The sequence below is a fragment of the Seriola lalandi genome, unplaced genomic scaffold (genome assembly GCF_002814215.2).
Source record: "Seriola lalandi dorsalis isolate HSWRI2012SDOR001 ecotype SW California unplaced genomic scaffold, Sedor1 jcf7180002054415, whole genome shotgun sequence".
Taxonomy (NCBI): Eukaryota; Metazoa; Chordata; class Actinopteri; order Carangiformes; family Carangidae; genus Seriola; species Seriola lalandi.
This window is the reverse complement of record NW_019524968.1, coordinates 748,902-771,975: the sequence shown is the minus strand read 5'-3', so window position 1 is coordinate 771,975 and position 23,074 is coordinate 748,902. Positions and strand designations below refer to the sequence as shown.

Here is a 23,074-nt window from a genome sequence, read left to right as displayed (position 1 = left end):
CCCCCATCCCCCTGCAGGTCTCTGTTTACAGCACCTCCCACCGGATCCTCTCCGCCAGCAACGTCTCTTATCTGCCGAGAAACTCGCCTCACAAGTATGGGTGTTCTCACTTCCTACCAAGTATACCTCAGAGCACAGGACACGAGACCACACAACCACCAGGATCAGCCAGCAGAACAAACAAGCTATTTTTCCCATCTCTTTAGTCCTCATTGTTTTGCTCTATTTACTTTTCTTAAAAAAAAAGTTTTCTACTTTCCCATTAATATATGTGCTTCTTCTAGTTTGTTAGATGTATGTACATTGAGTTAATTTGATTTATTTATCTTGCAGAAGAATCATTTTAATCACTTTTACTCATCTTTTCTGCTCTGTCGTAAATGATCAGGACGTGGGCGTGTTGTTTAAGGACAGAAATACAACCCTGAACTGCTTCACTGGGCCTAGAGGAAGAATTCTATTGATTCTCACTAGATGGTATTTCTTAGTGAATAGATGTCATTCAGCAGTGAATCACACATTCAGATTTCACACACTCAAACCAAACCATAGGCACAATGAAAAGGTTATGAAAAAAAAAAACAGTTGTAAATTTTCACTTTTTCATTTCATCAACTGAGAAACATGAAGAAAACCATTTTGATAGATTGAACCATTCAATATAAAGTTGCTCCAATTAACCAACTCTCCAGCTCTGTCTTCAGCTTCTCATATCTCAGAACTGTTTGCACTGGAGCAAAATCTTGTCCATCTCAATAGATACAGTATGTGTCTGTTCCTTTATATCTCCTTCTCTAGTTCTTCTACTTTAGATCATTAGAGGGCTCCAAATCCTTTTCAGAAAGAACTATTGTCATGCCAAAAAAAAAAATCCAGTTAGAGAAAAAAAACAAACCATACATATTGGAGGATAGGATTTTGTGCCATAGTATATGATCGTATTTTTTTTCGTACATATTAGAGGATATAAAAAAAAACAAAAAAATAATTGTTTGGCCTTAATGGAGCTTCTGGTAGGTTGCCTGCTTCACTTGTGTCTAATTTTTATTTCTATTTAAATTTTTTACTTGTGTGTTTGTGCTCACTTGTGTAAGTACCTGCCTCCCTTGGCCATTTTTCTACTCATAGCCTTTTGTATTTTGTTTCTTTATGTGCTTGTCATTTAAAATAATGGAAACACTGAGAGTACAGTCATGCTTTAAAGAAAACAGTACGTGGCACTGAGGGCAACACAAAGTGAGCCAAGAGGTTTTGTTGTGTACAGAGGATGAGTGTGCACTGTTCAAGATTTTGTTGCTGTTTATTTCATTTTTTTTTTTTTTTTTTTTACAGTTTTCCTCAAAAGGTGCTCAGTTTTTTTTTCAGAGGTTGTATTCAGGTGTTAAGTTAACATATCTTGACCTCTTAATACGACATGAAAGCAGTAAAGTGTGTTTGGAGTGATGTGCGGTTTTTATGTATTTATGTATTTATTTGTGTACATTTTTTTTAATTGTGATTTTGAGCAGATTCTGACACAGCTGCAACTCCAACATAGTCTTCTAAAGTTATCCACATTTGCAAGTGACCAAATTTGGCTGCTTGAAGATATTTCCGCAATGAATGCTCGCAAAAGGATGCAGTGATAAGATTTGAGAAACTCTACTCTGACATCTGATTTCTCCTCTCGTATTTTGAGTTTTAAAGTGCAGGAGATGTACATCTTTTCATTAACATATACTCTATAAAACAAAGAATCTTAAGTCCCCTGAGAGCAATTTTATTCTATACTAAAAGTTTTTTAAAAAAGTGTCCTGACTCACGACCATATCCAGCATAGCAACCATAATAGTTAAAATAAATAACAATTTTACTAAAGAAGCTAGTGCCTTTATTTATGATGGGATTAGTACGTCTCCAAGGTTGGAGCATTGGGTGGCTAACAGTCAAACACTGAGTTTGTGTCAATATAATGCACTTATTGTGGAAATAACTTTGAAATACAATGTATAAAATGGGATGTTAACATCTGTAACTACAATGAAGCCACAGTCTCTACTTCCAAAGATCACAAAGTCAGCATGAATAATTTCAGCGAGAATGAAGTGGCATGAAAATGCATGTAGACCATTGATCACAAGTGAAGGATCTATCACATAACCACCTGCAGCATTTTATTTATGAGAACTACTGCCCACCTCGGTCAGCGCCATGGTGTCTGAATGGCTGTGCACACAAGAGCTTAGCTGGCCTAGATAAAAGAGAAATGGAATGAGCAGCTGCCATGTTACACCACCGTTGTTTTCATATTCTCTGATCAGGCGCAAACTGATGTGAGGAAACATATCAGCGAAGAAGTCATCTCATCATAGGTGCTTTAACAGTGGTGTCAAATAGAGGCTCTTCTTGCAGTCTGAGGTGCTATATGCAAACCATGAAGTAATGCTACAGGCGACTGATGAGCGATTCTTCCATAAATGATTACAAATGCCACTTCCATTTTGACATGTCATTGCAGTGCTCTGGCAAACATTTTTAATATAAAGTAATGAAAGAAGGCTGCACCGCTGCCTATTAAAAAGAATCTGTGATTAGAAGGCATTTGTTGGAGTGGTGGTTGGATTCAAAATCACGCTGAAAGAGAAACAAGGAGCTCTTCTTCTATGAAAGCTTTTATTATGGCGTAACAACTGCAGGCACTGCATAATGTCCTACAAGTCACATGGATAATTGTTGCCTTGTTGCAGTTGAATATGATTGTTTTTATGCCATCTTTAGGAAGATGTATTAGATAGAAGAAGAAGAGAGTCATAGTTTCCTTTCAGAAGGTATTTTGGTTTATTATATATTTCACTGCAGACTCTCTGATGTGTGTGATGCTGCGGATCCTTTTAGCTGAATGAATGACGGCACTGGGTTTGTTTTGTTGAAAGACTTTGGCGCTGTACTTTTTAGAGGGGACAGAAGTCGTTGCATGTTACACTGTGTATGAGAAGAATACTAAAGGGGCAGTTTGATTGCAATCACTTAGCAATTGTTAATTCCCCAATTAGGACTTTACACTGATAAGAAATTAGGGAGAAATTTGGGAATTGGACATTTCTCGGTACTGGCAGAGCATTTCTAACACATTCTTTCAGAACAATCACTATTTTCTACCAGTGATGTAAGGTTATGGGATGGAATCAATATTAGATATTGATCAGTAGATCAGTAGAAGAAACATTTATGTCCTGGAACTTCCTCTAAAGATTAAATCAAGAATTTAGAACAAAATTAATTGTATTAAACATGTACATACTATACCAACATATTGTCCCAATATGCACACCATTATAATGTTTTTGTTGAGGAAGTTAATTTTACAATTAATTCTATATATTATATCTGCAAAATCATAACTGATACACTTTGCCAGTTTGACAATGAACATATTGTTTCAGGTTATATTTATCCCACATTTAAAAGAAACCACAACTGACAGATGTGGAAAAATACCTAAATTATACAGAAGATTCTTTATTGAAATTTGTAGATATAATTAGTCTATATATTGTAAAATGTAAAATAAGAAATTGCATATTTTATTAAAATTGGACAATAATATGCATGCAGGTAAAAGATTTGATATAAAATATATTCCCTTTTTTTATTTTTATTTCAATATGGAAATCATTTTTATGTAGATGCTACTGTGAGTGTGTTCACAAAGCCGAGAATAATATAGTATATACATATACACATATGCTTTGGGAAAAACACACACCCTAAATGAAAAACTAACTGAACTAAAGCACTGAAATGTAGATCGCTCTGTACACAGTGAAGGTTCAGTGGTATTATTTTGTTTTTATATGTTTTGTTTGAATGCAGAGAGACATTTAAAAGTCAAAGTCACAAGATCAACTCTTGGAACCAGCGGTGGTGGGAAATTGTAGCGTTTTGCGGCTGTGCAGTTATTTCATCACCAAGGGCTTTAATTAGACTCATATGAAGTGAGGACGGTGCGAGCTGACGGTGTGAGACATCTGAACGAGGCTGAGGGTGAGGTCAGGTCTGCCTCAACAAAGAAGTACTGTATACCTCTTAATGTGCCACAGAGAAATGTGTCTATGTATATAATGTATAGTGAAAGATATTATTTGCATGGTATGAACATTTGAATGCCACTGACAAAAAAAAAAAAAAAAAAAAATGGGGAATTGCCACTACCAGAGCAAGCAGTCTACAGCTGTTAATGTGCAAGAAAAGCTTGGCAACAGTGCAGATTTTGAAGCAAAAGCCAATGAAAAAGCTTTGCTTACCTGAAAGGTCAAGGTGAGGAGTCAGGCATTTAACAGATTATAGGACACTTTTTTCAAGAGGTGCGCTAGAGATAAAAATCTTGTAAAACCACCAACTGAGCTTGAAGACGCGCTCCTAATGTTATCCTAACAAATAATACTGCTGTTCACTTATTCTGGTTGATAATGAAATTAAATTTGAATTACAACGAGACTTATAAGTTCAAATTTTTTAAGTAGTCGACACTAAAGGCAGTTTTCCTACATGAGTTTGAGATGCAATAAAAGCACATGCCATGCAGCTCGATAAGTTAAAACTGTTGCAGCACCCAGAGGTGTCTGCAGATGAATTTGGGAAAATTCGGTGCTGCTAGATTTGCTCTTCACTACTTCGGTGATGTCTATCAATTTGATATTTTTGTAGTACATGTTACCTCACAAATAGTCATCTGTAGTAAAAAGAAACAAGTCAACTTTTATGCTCTCTTTGTCAAACTGCAGCTTGTGTTAAGTAAAGTACATGTAACCTTAGAAAGCTCAGAATTATGATTAATTAGCTCGACGAGGGTAGCTCTGCATATGATTATATATATTATATACTGTTATCTTGTCATATGTGCCCCTAGCAGCACTACACATTCTGAGATAACAGTGATGATCTGACTCTGAAATAGCTTCTAGCTAGCTATGTTTGTGGTGTCTAAAGAGAAAAAAAAAAAATCACACGTTTTGTTATGACTCATTAAAAGACAATTTGTTAAGAAAATCTCAGTACTGTATCACACTTGGCTCTTAAGATGAGAAGAACTAGAGTTTGGCTTTGGTGTCCTCTACTCTGGCTTTACATATTTTAAGATGCATTAAGAGAGACTTCTCATTGTGTCGTTGAAGATATTCACTTCTTTGACATCCCATATGCTAAGAGTGGAGAATCCCTGGTGCTAACACATGCCAAACAAATAGAAAGGTTTTTGTTTTTTTACTTAATTAAAGCATATTGGCTCGCTGGTGTAAATGCACCTCTCTGCCCTCTGAGCTCACAGTATCCAAAACCTTAAACTGCCATATCATTTTCTGTCTGTTTTCTCAAAGAAAAATGAAAAAACTATTTTTTTCAGCAAATTTTAGCCCAAATGAGCAGCTTACACGTATTGTGGCATAGAGTTTAATGTATCATTGAGATCAGTGAGATTTCTGTAAATAAATACACATATTGGTATTTTGATTCATTGACCTGACAGACAGACATCACAGTGCTCACAATATTATCTTGACATGTCAGCCACAAACTGCAACTTTATACGATGACACCAAGCGGTTTACTACATCATAAATCACTAGTCTAGTCTTTATAAAGAAACAATAGCTCACAGGCCAGTGAAATGTTGCACATTGAGTAGAAGCCCACGGATAAATTACACAATAATATTTTAACCTGTCACACTTAAAAAGACTCTTTCAGGAGCCATTTGTTTCATTGCCAAGGACACCCTTTAAAAGAAGAGGGGACATGATAAAGTCAAGTTACACAACAAACGAAAACCATAGCTAATTGCATAAATATCACCTTGTACTGAAAGACCACAGCAGAAGGACGCATTCAGGCAGAGACCTTAATCTAAACTAAACCGTAGACGCTTGCTTAAAATCAGTCTTAGTGACACTTGCCATCAATACAGCACCATGGAGGAAAGTATTGATACACTACCGACTTTTTGTCAAACTTGAGTGTACAAAAAGGCATTAAGAGATTTGATTTGAGATTTAAAAAAGAAGAAAAAAGAAAAAGTTTAGTTACACCATGTAAATATCTCAAATAAGCATACCTTGTCATATATATTTTTTGTAGAAGAAAATATGATGCACATCATCTTTATTGAAGATTGAGTGGGAAACTGAGTAGTGTAGGGTCTGCTTCAGTGACACATTATAACATGGCATAACAGACCAATGTGTATACTGTATGTGAGTAATGGAAATCTTCTAAATGTTTAGAAATTAGTTTAAGAATATATATATATACATATATATATATGTATATATATGTATATACATATATATATATACACACACACACACACACACACACATATATACATATACATATATTCATGAAACCAAAATGGTTATATGAGTATCTATATTTGAACAGTACTTGTTTTCAAGAATGCAAGAATGTATAAGTCTATATTCTATTATTTTTATATCCATTTGTTGCTTTATACTGTAGCAATGCAAAATCTTACACAAAGTAGAGAAATATAACGTCTGTCTGAGGTTTTCAGCTGTGTACAAAACAAAAAACAATGGTGCACCAAACTGGCTGTCACTGTACTGTATATCTCACCGTCTATTACACACAGACTCTCAGAGAAGGATACAGCAACGTAGTTTTTATAGCAAAGTCCATTTGGTGTGAATAGAAAATGTAATTTTTGAATTCTATGTGGGCCGCACTGATCATTTGCTTGACAATGATTTAGCTCCTTTTTCTTAGTTCCTGATGATTTAGCTATTTAGCTATTATTTGACTTGTTGTGGTCAATCACCAGGTTGGCTTCTGCAGTCACACATTCATCTTTTTAATTATGTTTTAGCATGAAAAAATGGTGAGAATCTTTTTCCCTACTATGGTGCTCCCTTGCAATCTGTATTACAGCAGAGCACAGAAATATAAATGTATATTCATCTAAGTTACAAACTGTGCAGATAGAAATGTTTTACAGCGTATATTTACAGTATGTAGGCCTATGTAACAGACACAGTGCTTAATGATGCTTTGAATTCAAATAACGGGATCCAAACATTTGGTTTTTGGTTTGTTTTCGGTTCTAAACAGAAGCACGTGCAAGTTAATGCGATGAACGTTCTCTTGCCTTTAAAAGTGGAGGTTGAGCATTGCAGCAGCTGTTAAAGTTACTCCTGACATTGGTGACATTCAATTCAGTGCTGTACATTGCCAAAAACACACCATATACATTCTGACAACTGGTGCTATTTAATAACATCTGTGGTGCTTTTTTTTAAGTTAGTTATTTCCTTGCTTCAGACAAAATGTAGCTAAACAATCCTGTACTGTACTGTAGATTGCTGCTTGGCCAGTATGTCGTGTTTCAGAGGGTTTTCTTTGACTGCTGTTGTTTCAGGGAATATGCAGATCAGATAGGACTTACATTTTGAGTGGAAAATTTTTAAAGCAAGGACATTAATTTGAATACACATGTCATAATGATTTTCTTGGGATTGAGTTTACAGTTTTCTCGTTAGTTTAGGTTGAACTTCACAGTGCTTCAAAGTGTGTTTGTGGTTGCAAATAGTATCCACACGTTGTGTTTGGTGCTAAGTGATCAGATACATTCACCATGACCTTTGATATGGTATTCATCATAGACATTTAAATCCTTCAGCAGTCTTTCTATCAGGTCAAGTAAACATACTAACGCCCCCTGCAGGTACCCTTGTGTTGTGGGGAATGAAACAAAGACTTCCTCTGCAACCAAACTACTCCAAAACCCATCGAGGTCGCTGTTTACAAGGGACCTGTAGCGTTACTATGTTTGAAGACCAGAGAAAAAGCATCTCGGTATTGTCTCTTAAACTTGTTAAAAATGTTTGCTGCAAACACTCAACTCAACTTTTTGAAGCTTCTGTAATGAAAAGTATGTACAAGCTACATGAAGCTGATCATCTCTTTTCTGTTTTGTTTTTTGTTTTTTTCAAATCACAAAATGCAATACAAGTGGAAGAAGAACAAAGTGAACTCATTGTCTCCTTTTAATTGTTCGGTCTTCCTGAGTTGAACTGGTTTGAGTTACAGATTTCATTTTTAACAGGTTTTTCTCATTATGACCTGGAAAACAATGATGGAAAACAACAATGTGTTCACTGTTAGTTACAGGCGTAGACAACTCAGTACCTCAAAATGTCTCTTCATGGAAATCTTTAGTCCAGACATGTCACTGTTAAGCTTTTTTTTATGTTAACCATCTCTGAGAAGTCAGTAGTTATGATGCTTTTTATGTTTGTTGGCACAAACTCAAACAAGAATGTATGGCTATTGTGATTCCTGCTCACCCCCACTCTTCCTAAAGATTGAAGCTTTTAAAGCAAGTAAATTGAACTGTTGGTTTTTTTGTATTTCAAATGTCTTGGTATGCTTGTTGTAGTTGTATATTCATAATGGTGTATATTACATCAGTTTTTATTTATTAAAATGTTTAAATTTTCTAAGATGACTTTTCATGTTATTGAGCAAAATGGTCCTCAACATGTGATGCCAAATAGTTGTGGAGCTGTTTTCCCTACAGTTCCAGGCAGCTACGGAGCTCCTTTAATTTCATTTCTGTACATATAAAATAAAGTAGCAGACTGTTTATTGCCACAATGAAATGATGTTACTTTGACAAAAAGTTTTAAGAGTCAACTAATTAAATTATTACACAGAACTGAGTGGAAACCATTGGATGCATCATGGGTGGGAAAATATAATGTTCCTTGAGATAATGAATGTTATGATTTGATGCTATATGAATAAATAAAATTGAAATGAAATTAGTTAATAAAAAAAGGCATAACTTGGAAATCGGAGTCCCCTACAAAAGATACTGATAGATCCTACTGGGATATCTGCTGGGCCAACTGTGTCTCCTTAAACCATGTAAGTGATGGTACTGCATACAGGCCTACTGCAAAGTGATGACTAATAGACATCTACATGATGCAGGCTGTCTGAGTTGAAACTACGCCACCACACTTTACACAAAAATATTTGTGATAAAGTATATAGTATAATCTATGAGAGGTTCTTCCTGCTCTATAGAAAGACAAAATAATTCAATTCTATAATTCTATCCTCAATTCTATCCTAAAGACAACAAAAACATACTTTCGCAACATTTTGACTTGTCAGACAGATGAAACAAGTAACATTAAGTAGGTTTTTAAGTTACAGGACTCCTGTATTGCCCATGCCTACTGGCACACCTACTTGACCAGAGCCATCATTTATTAATATTAATAATTAATAAAGTAATAGTAATAGTAATAGTAATAGTCTTACTTGTGAGTTGTAAAGGTCTATCAAAGGAGTTATTAGAAAGTTTATAATATGAAATTGTATAGTGATTCAAGTTGGTTGAATACTTTGAGAGTCTTCAGCTGCTTGTTTATGGAGCATATTGAAATCTTGCCAAGTTTAAAAAATCCATCAATTCATTATTTCCACCAGTTGAGTCATAATACCTGCACACACGAACACTGGCATCAAAGCGTTTGTGAATCCTTGTGCTATAACGCGATTTTACTAGTAGAATAAAACAATTTGATGATCATTAATTAAATGATAATTTATCCCCGGTAGAAGGAACCTCTCAGATTAGGTTCCTCTCAGTAACAGCCAAGTGTACACTGACGCTTTATTTCGTCACAGCGCGCGTGGTTACAGTGTAATTGTTCAATGACAATCTCCTGCTGCTGCAGACCAGTGGCTCCTTCTCTCGCGAGATCAGCGGTTGCTTAGCAACCACCGTCAACAGTTCTATTGGTAAAATTAACATCAGGGCTACGCTTCCTTTGATTGATCCTTTGGATTAACGAATTATATATTGACTTCTCAGTTCGTATAATGGAGGTAAGTACTGTCAAAAGATTTAAATGGCAATTTAACGTCATGTTAACTGAGAATTTACAGTTAATACAACAGGTGAGGTGAGGTCAGGGTTAAAACGCAGCACTCTTAGGAGAGCTACCAGGGGCTCTGGCACAAGGCGACCGTGAATGTTAAATACACGTCTTCGTTTCTTTATTAAAACCACCCATAACTGGTTAAAAAAATACCCGTTTAAAATGATAGTAAAAATATAAAAGGATAAGAAAATATAGATGTAAAATTAATTAAAAAGAATAAAAAGACAAAAGGAGGACCTACGACACAGGAAGGCAGCGGGAGTTCAGTTTGTTATAAAAGTCTCCTTACTGACATGGACATGGATAAGGCATGTTAATATGACAGTTCTCTCAATCAAAAAATAATTGTACAGTTAAAACAACACCGGTGAGGTTAGGGTGGTTAGGGTGCAAAAAACGCTTAAAATAGTTGAAATATGTCAAGTGAGCTATCACTAGCATGTTCTCTAATGTTAATTTCGTTTCTGTTATTTGTATTAACTTTAACCCACTGTGGGTTAAAGGCTCAAATCCAAAGTCAAAACTCTATGTGAATGAGGTTGAAAGTTAAGTAATTTCAGGTGTGATAACTTTCACATAGCATGAGGCTACATATGTACATGTTATGTATCTGTGGAGTTCCCAGCTTCACAGGTCCAACCTGTTTAGTTCATCACTCTTAGACTCATTTTCACTTGCAGTCTGTGGCTCTGTTTTACTTCCAGGATACAGGACTAGCGGGAGAGGACTCTGCTGAGTCTTTGGAGGAGTTCCAGATGGTGCTCAGTGAGCTCCTTGGGGACAAGAGCATGGACACAATCCGGGTGGAGTACGAGAAGCTCATCCATGCCCTGAGGAAGTCCCGGGAGAATGAGAAGAGGCTGATGTCTAAATGCAGGGAGCTGAATGCAGAGATTGTGTCCACCTCAACTAAAGTCACAGCTGCTCTGAAACTGTCCCAAGAAGATGAGACAACAATTACTTCACTAAAGAGGGTACACTGCCACAACATGAGAAGCTACAGTATATTAATCTGTTTGGTTATATTACACCCGGATTGGGTAACATTAAAGGACTAGAAATGCCGGTTTATGGAGTTTTGCTATAGAAAGCATTTGCTGATGCATGATGTTTGATCATTCTTCCCCCTCTGGACTCTTCAGATTATGTTAATTCAGCAAGGTTTTGCTAAAATTTCCTTTACCTTCACTGTAGGAGCTGGATAAGGCTTGGAAAATGGTTGATGCTGCTCATGATAAAGAAAAGATGGATAAAGATACCATCAGGAATTTAAAAGAAGAAGTTGCCAACCTAATGAAAATTGCAGAGCAACAGTCTGGTTTCTCTATGGACCAAAAGCACAGGTAAACCATTCGTCCTCTTCCCCACCTTCCTAATTTATTTTTTTGTGGATACTGTGGGTAAAGTGAATGGAACCTATTGTAATCTGTTGTTTTCAGTGATCTACTTAAGATGAATGAGGAGTTGACAAAGGAGAGGGATCAGCTGCTGAAAACTGTGGAGGGTCTTAGAGAAAAACTAAGCAAGGCCATAGCAACCCAGCAGGACATAGACGCCCAAAGACAGAGCGCCTTAGAGAATATCTCTCAGGTAAATATGGTTCAAATTCTCATTGACAGAAAACTGACTTCTAATTTAATTGTAATCATATCACATGTTTACAATTTGTCTTTTCAAGTTTTATTTATTGAGGTTATCTACACCAGATTTAGTAAAAACAGATTGTACATGTAGAAAATTAGAGTAAAATCTGATTTTTACTTTACATTGCATTGTTTTGTAATATTTCTACCACATAATCAGATGTATGTACTTACATGAGGCATTGTTCCTACAACAATTATGCACCTAAACACTACATTAGCAGACTGAGGGTGCCAGTAGCCTTTTTGCTAAGCTTGGAAGGAGAAACCTCTCTTGTAGTGTAAAGGATGTTTTCATCTGAGTACAATGAAAAAATTCCAGTTGGACTCAGTTCTTTTGGGCACCACTAATGCTAAGTGGACTCCCGTGGACCTTAGGAGAAATATGGCTTTGCTGAGGCCAGTGGAGATTCTCACAAATTAAAATTGAAATGAAATGAAATCTAGCTGTGATGCCAACTTGCTGCCTCTCTGCATGTCTAAACCCAGCTCCAGCAGGAGCTCCAGGTGCAACAGAATGAGATTTCCCGGGAGATGAGGCTGAAGGAAAAGCTGGACAAGGAGGTGAAGCAGCTGCACACTGACATGGAGGCCAAGACGGGGGACATCAAAGCTCTGAATCTGCAGGGCCAAAGGGCCAAAGAGGAGCAGCAGAGACTAGAGCAGCAGCTGAAAGAACTAAAGGTGTGTACAGTATGTGGTATGCGTAGTCTTTATGGTGAAACTATCTACTGAGATACTGATCATCTTAGTTAAAAATATAGATGATAATGCAGTTTTTATCCCTCCGCACTGGCGACACCAGAGCAGGAGGCATTTTGCTCTCGGGTCGTCTGTCCAACGGACTCAAGGATGAATTGATTTGATCAGATTTTGATGGTCAAAGGTCAAGAACACGGTTTTGGCCTCTTGAATGTGGTATCTCAATATGGATGACCAGGAATGTCACAGGAAAAGTAATAAAGCATTTTCTTAATTTGATAGTTTAAGCCATTAAAAATAGAAATTGTAAAAAAGATGCATAAATGAACTATTAATCCATCAATAAATTCTTAAGATTCCAAAATAGATTTGCCAAAACGACATAAAACTTTCATTAACTACACCATTTATAAATACATTTATTAATTCATGAATAAATCATAGAATTTGAAAAACTGTTTGAAAAGGCATTTTCAAAAGGGGAATATATACCTGGATTCCCTCCTTAATTTCCATTTTCCAGCTGCTTTTCCTTTTCCTATTAGCTAATCAAATTGCTTTTTAAAAACATATGGTTGCTGTACTGCAGTATGCAATGAATAGTTTCTTCCCACGCCTTAATCTCTCCCCTGACTGTGACAGATGCTGAATGAGCGATCCAACAAGGAGTTGGAGCAGATGCAGATAAAGAATACCAGGCTGCAGCAGGAGTGTGAGCAGCTCTCATCAGTCAAAGAGCATCTCTCCTTGGAAAATCAGCAGAATGCAAATGAACTCAAGGTACACATTTGTCCACTGACACAGACATCACAGCTAAGCAACAGATAAACACTTCTGTCTATAGATACCTGATTTGTTGTGTATATTAGCATTGTTTGTGTGTGCCTGAGTATGCATGATTTTGAACATGAATGGGATAGAGGAAGTGGTAAAGTAATAGAACTCTTGATGAGAGATTTACCTGAAACCCTGTTTGCTAAATCACACAGTAGGGAGATATGAGAGCATAAGCTTGTTCTTTCCAAAATGTTTTTCTTTCCAAGATGTTTTTCCACTCCACTCATGCTTAGGGAGGCAGGTTGGTGGGACAAGTATCTTATTTAGTTAAAAGGTCATAGTAATATATATATTTTTTAAAAGCAAGATAGACTACGATTTGACATTTTCCTTAGATCTATAGCAGTGGATGATAGCTGATAATAGATGACATACTGCTGCTCCGACCTGTAAAGAGCAAGTAAGAAGCAGGTCTACTGTGTTCTGAACTGTGTCCTACTCCAAGAAAAGAGAGAGAATGGGTATTCAGTTATCTGAGGGCTGTGGTCAGAGAGACAGACCAAATTTGACTTATTGTCCTCAGTGCACAGTGGAAAAATGATCCACTCTGCTTTTTTAAAAACTTTTCTCCTCCCTGTTACTTCTGTGTAATGCTTCGTACAACCCCACCTGTCAGATGAGAGAAGAGGAGGTAACTCAGATGCGTCAGGAGGTTGCCAAACAAACAAAGATGAGAGAAGCAATCCAGAAGAAGTTCCACCAGATGGAGGATCAGAAAGCTGATGTGGATGTCCAGAGGGAGACACTGAAAGCTCAGATAGCTGGTCTGGAGAAAGGTACTGCACATGCACTCACATAAATGATGACCTGGGTCCCAGTCTGTCTCTCCTTCACTGCTGCCCTGTCTTGGTCTCTGTGAGATCATCAGTCTCACGCTTAAATGTGATGATGAAAACTAAACTTTCATCCTATTATATAATTGATAAAAGTACAAGTTGATAGCTGATGATCAAACAGATAACTAACCAATAAATAAAAAACACTTGCAAATGCATCATTTTTCAAGAATAATCTTGAATATTTTACATCAAATGTGTATAAATTAGTGTTTTTTTTGTTATGATTTTCTGTTGCATTTTATATTTACACTGTGAAGGGAAGGAAAGATCCCAAAGTTCAGCTGAAACCGACATGAAACCTCATATTAACAATCTTAGGAATCATCTTCACACAGATCAATTACTGTGGATTGTGACACTGAAATGGCTTAAAGAGAGTATCTCTGCACAGCTGGTATGGACAAGAGGAAGAATTACAGCTATCAAACTCATTCAGTCAATTCAATAACAATAACTAAATGTACACATAGTATAAGGACGTGAGTGTTGTTTTAAAACAGCCTTGAATAATGTAAGCCTATGTGTTGTCCATCATGTAAATAGAACTGCAGATCGTTTCTCCTCCTGTCTCTGTTGTATATTGTGTACTACCACTATTTTCATTGAGACATAAAAATCAAGCTTCTTTCCTGCAGTGCAATATGCTATTAAGGCTTCACCAAAGACGTAAGATCTGCTACATAAGTTAAATGAGAATGTGACACATTCATGGAGGTTTAGTCAATATAAAAATATCAAACACAACCAGCTTTGACCATCAATACAAACTGTCTCCATCATTCTTTCCACAGATCTTGAATCCTCACAAAAGCAAGTGGAAGCTGACAAGAAAGCCATAGACGAGCTGATCAGAGAGAGAGACATCTTAAATAAGGTAAGTGCTGCACCTTGACCCACAGGGTATGTATCCTGTGTTTTCAGTCCTCTCCAGCACACATTTCTCTTTTGTCCGTTATACAGTGGTGCAAAAGGAATATGATGTAAACTACAGTTCCTGTGTTAATGCTTTTCAATACACAGTCAAAACCAGAATTAACATTACTTCACTTATTTACTTATATACTTATGTTTCCCAATCAATAGAACATGATCAAAGCTGCACAGTCGACAGAGAAACAGCAAAACCTTGTCAAGCTCCTCGAGCAGGACAAGAAGACACTGGAGCATGAGATCAGTGGATACCGCCAGGAGGCTCAGAAGCAGCGCAAGATCATTCAACAGCTGGAAAAAGAACGTGACCGCTACATTAATGAGACCAGCACCCTCATGCAGAAGGCACGTTAAACAGAATGGGTTTAATATTTGAATTAATTTTGTTATTATAAGATGATTTCTTTAACACAAAGTTGGAAAACCTACCTCCAACCTTGGTCTATCTAAGTGGAACACTTCCCTCCCTTCACCAGGTGCAACAGAAAATGAATGATGTTGAAGTAAGAGAGATGGAGATATTTGATTGGAGGAAGAAGGTCACTGAGGCAGAGTGCAAGCTGAAACAGCAAGAGAACCTGCTGGAGTCTGTTGTGTCTGAAAGGAACCTCTATAGCAAAAACCTCATCGAGGCTCAGGTAAGAGTAATGCATTCAAACTCATCATCCGAATAGTTACTATAAAATGGAAAAGTTATAGCTGTGAGATTTTTTGATCCTCTGAAATGATTTGTTTTCTTTTCATTCTTTTCTGCAGTTTCTTGTATTTTTATTCTATATTTATTAGTTTGAAAAGTGTATCTCCCTCTGCTTCAGGAAGAGATTGCAGAGATCAAGAGGAAGATGAAGACCATGAACAACCAGGTGACCCGGTTGAGAGATGAGATCACCGGGAAGGAGTTGGCCCTGGCCAAAGATCAGCAGGAGCACAAGCGCTTAGAGAAGGATAATGAATCCCTCAAGGTACTGCAGTCTGCCTCAGTGGTTCTGAGCTCCTCATCATCATTTACATAGGTAGTATTTAGCTCCGTTAGTAACTTGAATCTTGAAAAGCCTATGAGAAATGAACAAATGTTCATGTAAATGTAAATGAACATTACATACATTTCATTTGTTCAAAGTTGTCTTGGCTAGTGCCACTGGGAACCGTTGACCTACTTCTGGGCCAAATAGGGTTTTCCATTGTCGGGGGGGGGGGGGGGGGGTCAGTAAAGCTGAGCCATGCCATCAGCTACTGTGATTAGTCAAGCTGTGCTGAGTGTTTTTCCACTGCAAGGTAAAGTAGTTTAGCCGTACTACTAAAACCTAGCCATTCTGAGTGGCTTTACAGATATTTACTGTATATAAATACATACATGTGTGCCTGTCTGTGTGTCCTGCTACAGGGGGAGCTGCAGTTGTTTAAGCTGCAGCTGGAAGAAACAAAGCAGCGTGTTGACAGTCAAAAAGCAGAACAGCAAAAACTGCAAAAGATTATAGCAGATGCTGATGCTGAACAGATCCAACAGAAGAAACAACTGGAACAGGTAAAGAAGGAGACGTAGGTAGAAAAGAAGAGATAGAGAAAAAGACAAGGACAGAGATGATAATGATTATGATGATTATGTGTTGGTGAAACTTCTCTTAAGGTGATCAGAGAGCGGGACACCCTGGGAAAGCAGCTGCTACGCCGCAATGATGAGCGAGCCCTGCTTTGTGAGAAGATCAGGATCCAGCAATCGATCCTGAGCAAGGGTGACTTCCACTACAACCAGCGGATGGAGGACATCCGTTTGCTCAAACTGGAGATCAAGAGGCTGCGGCATAAGAAGAGCATCCTGGACAAGACTGTACCCAACACTGAGGACCTGAGGTAAAACAGAGAAGAGGGCCTGAGCAGCATAAAGAGGAAAGAGAAGAGTTTGGAATAGACGAGGAGAGGCAGGACACAAGCACTGAGCACAGAGAGCAGGATGGAGAGAGAATGTGGTGACCCACAAAGTAGAATAGAAGAATAGAGCAAGGTGGAGACAGATCCAGGTGAGAGGTAGGAACAACCTCCTTTGAACCACTGGCTTCCAAAACCATAGTGAACTCTTTTCCGTTAAAACTATAAAATAGTTCAAGGGTTAAGTTTTCCTACATCACCTTACAGACTGCAGTCAGAGTGTATCCACTTCATTCATTCCCTCAAATTTGAACTAATAATTCAAAAAGGCAAAAGATTATTTTGCATTATGAATGTTTTTTGTTTTACTTCTGACTAAAAATGTTTTCTCATGATCATTGGGGCATTTTTGCATAAAGATGGTTGTTTCCTGATATTACAGGTTGCATGTAGCTGTAAGTAGGTGTTGTATGAAATATGACTGAGCTGTTGTGTTGCAGGCGAGAGCTGTTCCACCTGCAGAGGGAGCTGCTCAGAGAAAGGATGAGAAGCAATGTCCTTGAGGAACAGCTGAAGCCCATAAATATTCACCGATGGAGACGACTGGAGGTGAAGGACTTGTTAACGAGGGCCTGTCTGGGTTAGCTTAAAGCTATAACTGCTTTAGCCTGTTTCATTTGTTCCTCTTCTTGAACCCACGAGTAAACCTGAATATTCAAAGAGGAAAAGGTCAGGCTGTTAACAGCTTGTGAATGTCTCTCCCCTACAGGGCAGTGACCCCAGCAAATATGAACTCATCCAGAAGATTCAGTCCTTACAGAAACGACTTATCACCAAGACCCAAAAGCTTGAGGAACACGAACTTCTACTACAGGTTAACAGTCAACACTTGCTCCTCAATGTGTACACACAAGCACACACACACTCTGTACATGCCTGTTTGGATTAATTAGTCTTATCCTCAGTAAGGTGCGATTTGACTGAAAGGAGCTGGTGAGTAAACAACTGTCTCTATCACCGTATTATGTCACTATATTCACTGTATTCAAAGTAATTATTGGCAGTGCTTTTACAGTGCAACTGCTCAGATGCTAACACTGAGAGACAATAGCAGCCAAGTTAATAGGCAGACCCTCAAATGTGTCTTGTAGAACAAAAGCAGAAAAATAATAAGAAATGATCGTTATCAATTTTTACCCATTTTGTCATTAGAACTTAAAAGATAAAGCTGTTGATATTCATTTTATTACTGTCAAGAAAATCCCATGAAAAGACCAAAACAACACTGGATTAGTCTGTGAAAGTACAGATTCAGGTCGTGAATAAATGCTTAAAATTTTTTTATAAAAGTGCAATAATTTGTTAAAACAGCTCGTTCTGCTTTTTAAAACCACTGTGCGAGGCATTTAAAAATGTTTTTGGCACTATTCAGTGTTCAGACAACAAGCCTCCCTGAGGATCTGACAGTATCTCAGACGTGTTTAAAAATGTATCTTCTCAACGTTTGATTAGAATGTTTCATGGCCATTATTTAAAATGTATTTAATGTTTCTCTATTATTGACTTGTAACGCACTTTGAACTGTATGAATTGCCTGTATGAATGGTGTTTTTACAATTTACACTTGAATTGATTCCTTGATTGATATAGTACTGATCTGCCCCAGGACACTGACAATGAATGGGAAATGTAGACTGTGACCACTCTTACGAGGATTGTTTGATTTTTCCACAAACACATACAGTAGTGGCTTGAAGCCGGCAGAAGCAGATGGTGCATGATGGAGACACAGCAGGAAGATCTTTATGCTGTGGTTCCTTTTCCTTCCAAACAGAATAGATGTTTTAAGTTCTACAGCATGTGAACGCACACACTTATTCTTCTTCTCTTGTTCCCTACAATCCTCTCCATCATCTCCGTGTTTCCCCACAAGGAAAAGGAGAAGCTGTATGTGGAACTGAAGCACATTCTGGCCCGGCAGCCTGGTCCAGAGGCAGCTGAGCAGCTCCAGCAGTGCCAGTGGACCATCAGAGAGAGAACCAAAAAGCTCAAGGTCTTTAGTAACCATCATCTCACAGTCCAAGCATCCCTGTCTTACTTTTATGTTTTCTTGTTTCCTGTTGTTTTTCTTGTTGTATTAAAACTTTGGAATGACCTGGTTTTAACAACTAGTTTGTCATAAAATATGATCCTCATTTAAGTCACAAGTATTGACAAACACAATGTGGTTAAGCTAATAACCAAACGCTAAAAACCAAAAAGCTAAAGGTTAAGCTAGAAAAACAAACAACTGTCTTTGCTGAACACACCAATTAAACATTCACAACTAGTGGCCAAAGAACGTGACACTTTGCATGATGTTTTTTTGTGAAGCTCGTCTCACATCAGCAGCTTTTTCTTGTGAACAGCAAACTCAAAATGTTTAAGTGTTTTTTATAAGTATAAGTGTCTCCAACCCCCATCTTCAATTTTGTTTCACTGACTGGACTCCAGGTCTGATAAAATCCTGACTCTAGTGAGCTTTTGTACATGTTATTAGCCGAGAGGTTCACATATTTTTTCCAACCGCAACACTGTGAACGTTTGAATGATGTTTTTGATGTGGACAACGCAATGATTTGTGTGTTATTAGTTCAAATACATTGTGTTTGTGTAACTTAGATTAAGATCTGGCCATATTAAAAGACAGATTTACACAGAAATGCAGATAATTCCAAATCCTCACATCCTCTGTGTACATTGAAACTTTTCTGTCTGATTCTTATGCACAATATACGTAGATAAATGTACAGTGTTTACTTGATTAATTCTTTTCATGAAATATCGGCGCTATAATTTTAATCATGTAGCTTAAGTTGCCTAAATACCTGGAAATAATACAAAGGAGATGTTTTTCAAGGTGAAATGATTTCCACAAATTCAACATTGAACTATTTATCTATACATATTCATGTGTGTTGTATGTTTTTCTGATTTCGCAGGTGCTGATAGCAGAGCTGAGAATGCTCGACTCAAAGATGAATGAGTACAAAAGTGAGAATCAAAGATTGGCCAACGAGCTTGCAAACATCAAGAAGAAGTACCTCAGTCAGAAAAAGCTACACAGGTGATGTCTACTGGCACGATCGCAGAATTTATGTTATGCAGTGGGCATGTGATAGTTGTGATGTCACTCTGATGACCTGCTGCTCTGTGTGTCTTCTCAGTGAGCAGAGGGCCAAGACCAAAGTGGAGCAGTTGGAGCCACTGCCCCAGCTGAGCAGCAAATCTCACTTTACTGGAGGAGGCTTCAGGATTGACCACCCTGTGAGAAGATAATGGACATTATCAGAGAATATTTTGTTATTCATCTGTTTTAAAACCTTTTAAATCATTTGAAATGAAAAATATCTATCACTATATAACACTGTGCTTTACCATGGCAACATAGAAAGAACAGAAGGTTACTGGATGACTTTTGCTTTTGCTTTTTATCAGGTGCAGATACTAACATTTGACACACTGCATCTTCAACTCTATAAACAGAGTATACAGTAAATAGCCCTCTTAAGCATATGATAGGCTCTAAATGGAGGCAGGGAGGGTTATCCATACACCTTCAATGTAAAATGCAAAAGTTCAAGAAAGCATCCTATTCCTTGAGGCTTAAACAAGACTTAGGAGTATTTTTTAAACAGTCTATCTATTATCTTTCTACATTAAATACAAACATAACAAATACGAACAGGTTCCTTTCTAGCAAAGTCTGTATAACTCTTTCAATATCCAACATGGACCAGTTTCATTTCAAAGATCATTCTGTAGAAAAAAAAAAAGTATATTATCTTAAGACAGCTGATTAAGATCATAACCTGATATTATTATTATCCAATAGGATGTATGATATACATGGTTTGTAAAAATATGCATTATGTGGTTTCCCATCAATTTTTCTTCATTACACATCACTCAAGGAGAAGAGAATTGAGACGATACAGTATACTGAGAGGAGCAACTCACAGCCCTCTCAATAAGAGGAAGTGGACCGATCCCTCATGCTTAAGCTTTCCCACCAGTGTCAGGTTAAATAAAAATAGTGCAAAGCACAGAACTGACTGTGCTAGTTATGACTTCTAGTCTGACTGGTTTTTAAGAAAGAATAAAGATGCCTGTCGACTTCTGTCGATAGTTTTACTTTATTTGGCTCCTGAATCTCTAAAGACCACAGTCCAAATGCTGCAGCTTACATTTAATCATTTCTGTCATCATACTATAAAGGCAGGGTCATCTGACAGGGCTAGTTGTTAACTGTTCAAACCACTACTTTAAACATGTGGTCAGTCAGCTTTATGTCATTGATGTTTTTTATTTGTCTGAGTATGTGAAGTGTAAAGTGACATGTAAAGCACTTTGAGTGAATTGCCCTTCCTCTTTTGGAACAAGTGTGCATTGCTTGAGATTTAATCAAAGATCCTAAAATATGACTGCAGTATGTTTACTAGAGAGATTTAATAAAGAGATTATGTGTATTGGGAGTTTGTCTGATATTTAAAACCAAACTTTGTACACATTTCATTTCAATAAAGGACGGTAAGACAGACTGATCAGAATTCAGCTCAGGCCGGACATCGTCTGCAACAGAACTTACTGAAAGGTCATCTGTAAAAAAAAAAAAAAAAAAAAACAAACAAAATCTATTCAGCCCCAGTTTAAAGAGCAAAAAAATGCACATTTTCTAATCTAATACTCTTTTGAGAACATCATGAAACCTGGATATCTAGATGGGATTAAAGGGAAGACAGAAGCTTTCGGACTTAGTTAACAACTTCAATATGATCATTATGGAAATTATGCGTCTGTCTGCGGGATGCTGAGAGAGAATTTTGAAAAATTTGTTTTAGAAGCAGATTGTCTAAATAGGATTAAAACATCAAATATGAGACAGAACAATATCTCCCATGATACTTTAGTGATGGGGCAGTCCCAGGTGTGGGAATAAAAGTTCTTGTTTTACGCAAGAACTGAATATATGATGTTTTCATAACAGTGTTGTCTGTAATAATAATGTAACAATAATCTTCAGTTCATATCACACAGCACCAGCGCCCTCTGTTGTTGGGCCACAATTAATGTAGGTTCATACATAGTGACATATGTAGAGCACCCAGGGGTCACAGGTTAATGCTTCATTTTCTGTGTCACATCTGTTAATACTGTCATTTCACCATCTGGTTTTAAAAAGTGAGATTTTAGCTGACAGAATTTAAATAACCCTCTTTATCTGCTGAACAGCTCATTGACATGACATCCCTGTAATCACCACTAGATGTCAGCAAAATACACACTGACCAGACAAGACCAAAATACTTCTCATCTACTGGTCTACTTTTAAAATACATAGATGGAAATACAGAACCAGCCAAAAATGTTAGAACGTCAATAATTTTTCCAGTTTTCAAAAACTGAGAAATGTAAATTTGTATGTAATTTTCCTTGAAAACAGCCTTCTTCAGGGATGAAGAAATTGGTGGACTTCCAGCTTTCCTGCAGCAGCAGAAGTAAACGAGTCCTTGAAAGTTAAAGCAAACAGTTCCTAGAGGCTGATGACCGTCAAACCCTTTGTCTGTACAAAGGCAGTGTTGGAATAAACTGTGTTACTACACCCTCTGATCTATTATTAGGACAGTACTATACTGCAGGAAGTAGTTCTATATACTGCTGTCAGACTGGTGAAGCAAAAAAGCAACTAACACAGGAAGACACGCTGGTTGGTCAGAGGTTGATGACCCAAAACGTAAGAAAAACAGAACCAGACAGAGGCCTCCAGACTTAAATCACATGGAGCTGGTTTGGGATGAACTGAAGGTGAAAGCAAAGCAGAAAGTGCAACAACACATTAGTTGGAACTTCTACAACTGAGTTGGGACATTGTAGAAAGAACGTCAAAAGTTTGTTCAGCAGATGGATGAGTCAAAAATGTAGATTAAATTTAGTCCGACAAGAAGATTCCATGATTGCTTGATTTTAAAATCTCTGAATTAGGAAAAATTGAGGTGTTTGACACGTATATGTTTTCAGAATCAGAATCAAGTTTATTGCCAAGTAGATTTTCAAATGCTTTGGTGTTTTGGTGCATCACGATAAACGTAGCCAGTAGAAAAAATAAAAATAAAGATAAAGCAAGTACTGCAAGTCAGGAAGCATAAAATATTTACAATAAAAATATGAAAAATATTGTAAAGGGTAAAATATAGAAATAATGTTCAATATAGGAATGGAAGAATGTGCAGTAGGTCACAGTATGTGTATAAGTACGAAGAATGCATCTTTA

The 23,074-nt window shown here is 37.2% G+C and overlaps 1 protein-coding gene across 1 annotated transcript; it reads left to right on the top strand.

Moving 5' to 3' along the window:
- Window positions 1–9,885: 9,885 nt before the first annotated feature.
- Window positions 9,886–21,266, top strand: cfap58 (cilia and flagella associated protein 58). Its single transcript, XM_023410155.2, has 18 exons — window positions 9,886–9,891; window positions 10,652–10,921; window positions 11,142–11,290; window positions 11,387–11,537; window positions 12,080–12,274; window positions 12,935–13,072; window positions 13,746–13,905; window positions 14,760–14,842; window positions 15,052–15,243; window positions 15,375–15,536; window positions 15,714–15,860; window positions 16,283–16,423; window positions 16,526–16,749; window positions 17,265–17,373; window positions 17,534–17,638; window positions 18,698–18,817; window positions 19,746–19,870; window positions 19,971–21,266. Exons 1-18 carry the CDS (start codon window positions 9,886–9,888, stop codon window positions 20,080–20,082), a joined length of 2,589 nt encoding a protein of 862 aa, XP_023265923.1. The 3' UTR covers window positions 20,083–21,266.
- The last annotated feature ends 1,808 nt before the right edge of the window (window positions 21,267–23,074 follow it).

Coding starts and splice junctions, on each gene's coding strand:
- cfap58 (XM_023410155.2), top strand. Junction 17,374..17,533: donor ACCGATGGAGACGACTGGAG/GTGAAGGACTTG, acceptor TCTCCCCTACAG/GGCAGTGACCCCAGCAAATA. Junction 19,871..19,970: donor AGTCAGAAAAAGCTACACAG/GTGATGTCTACT, acceptor GTGTCTTCTCAG/TGAGCAGAGGGCCAAGACCA.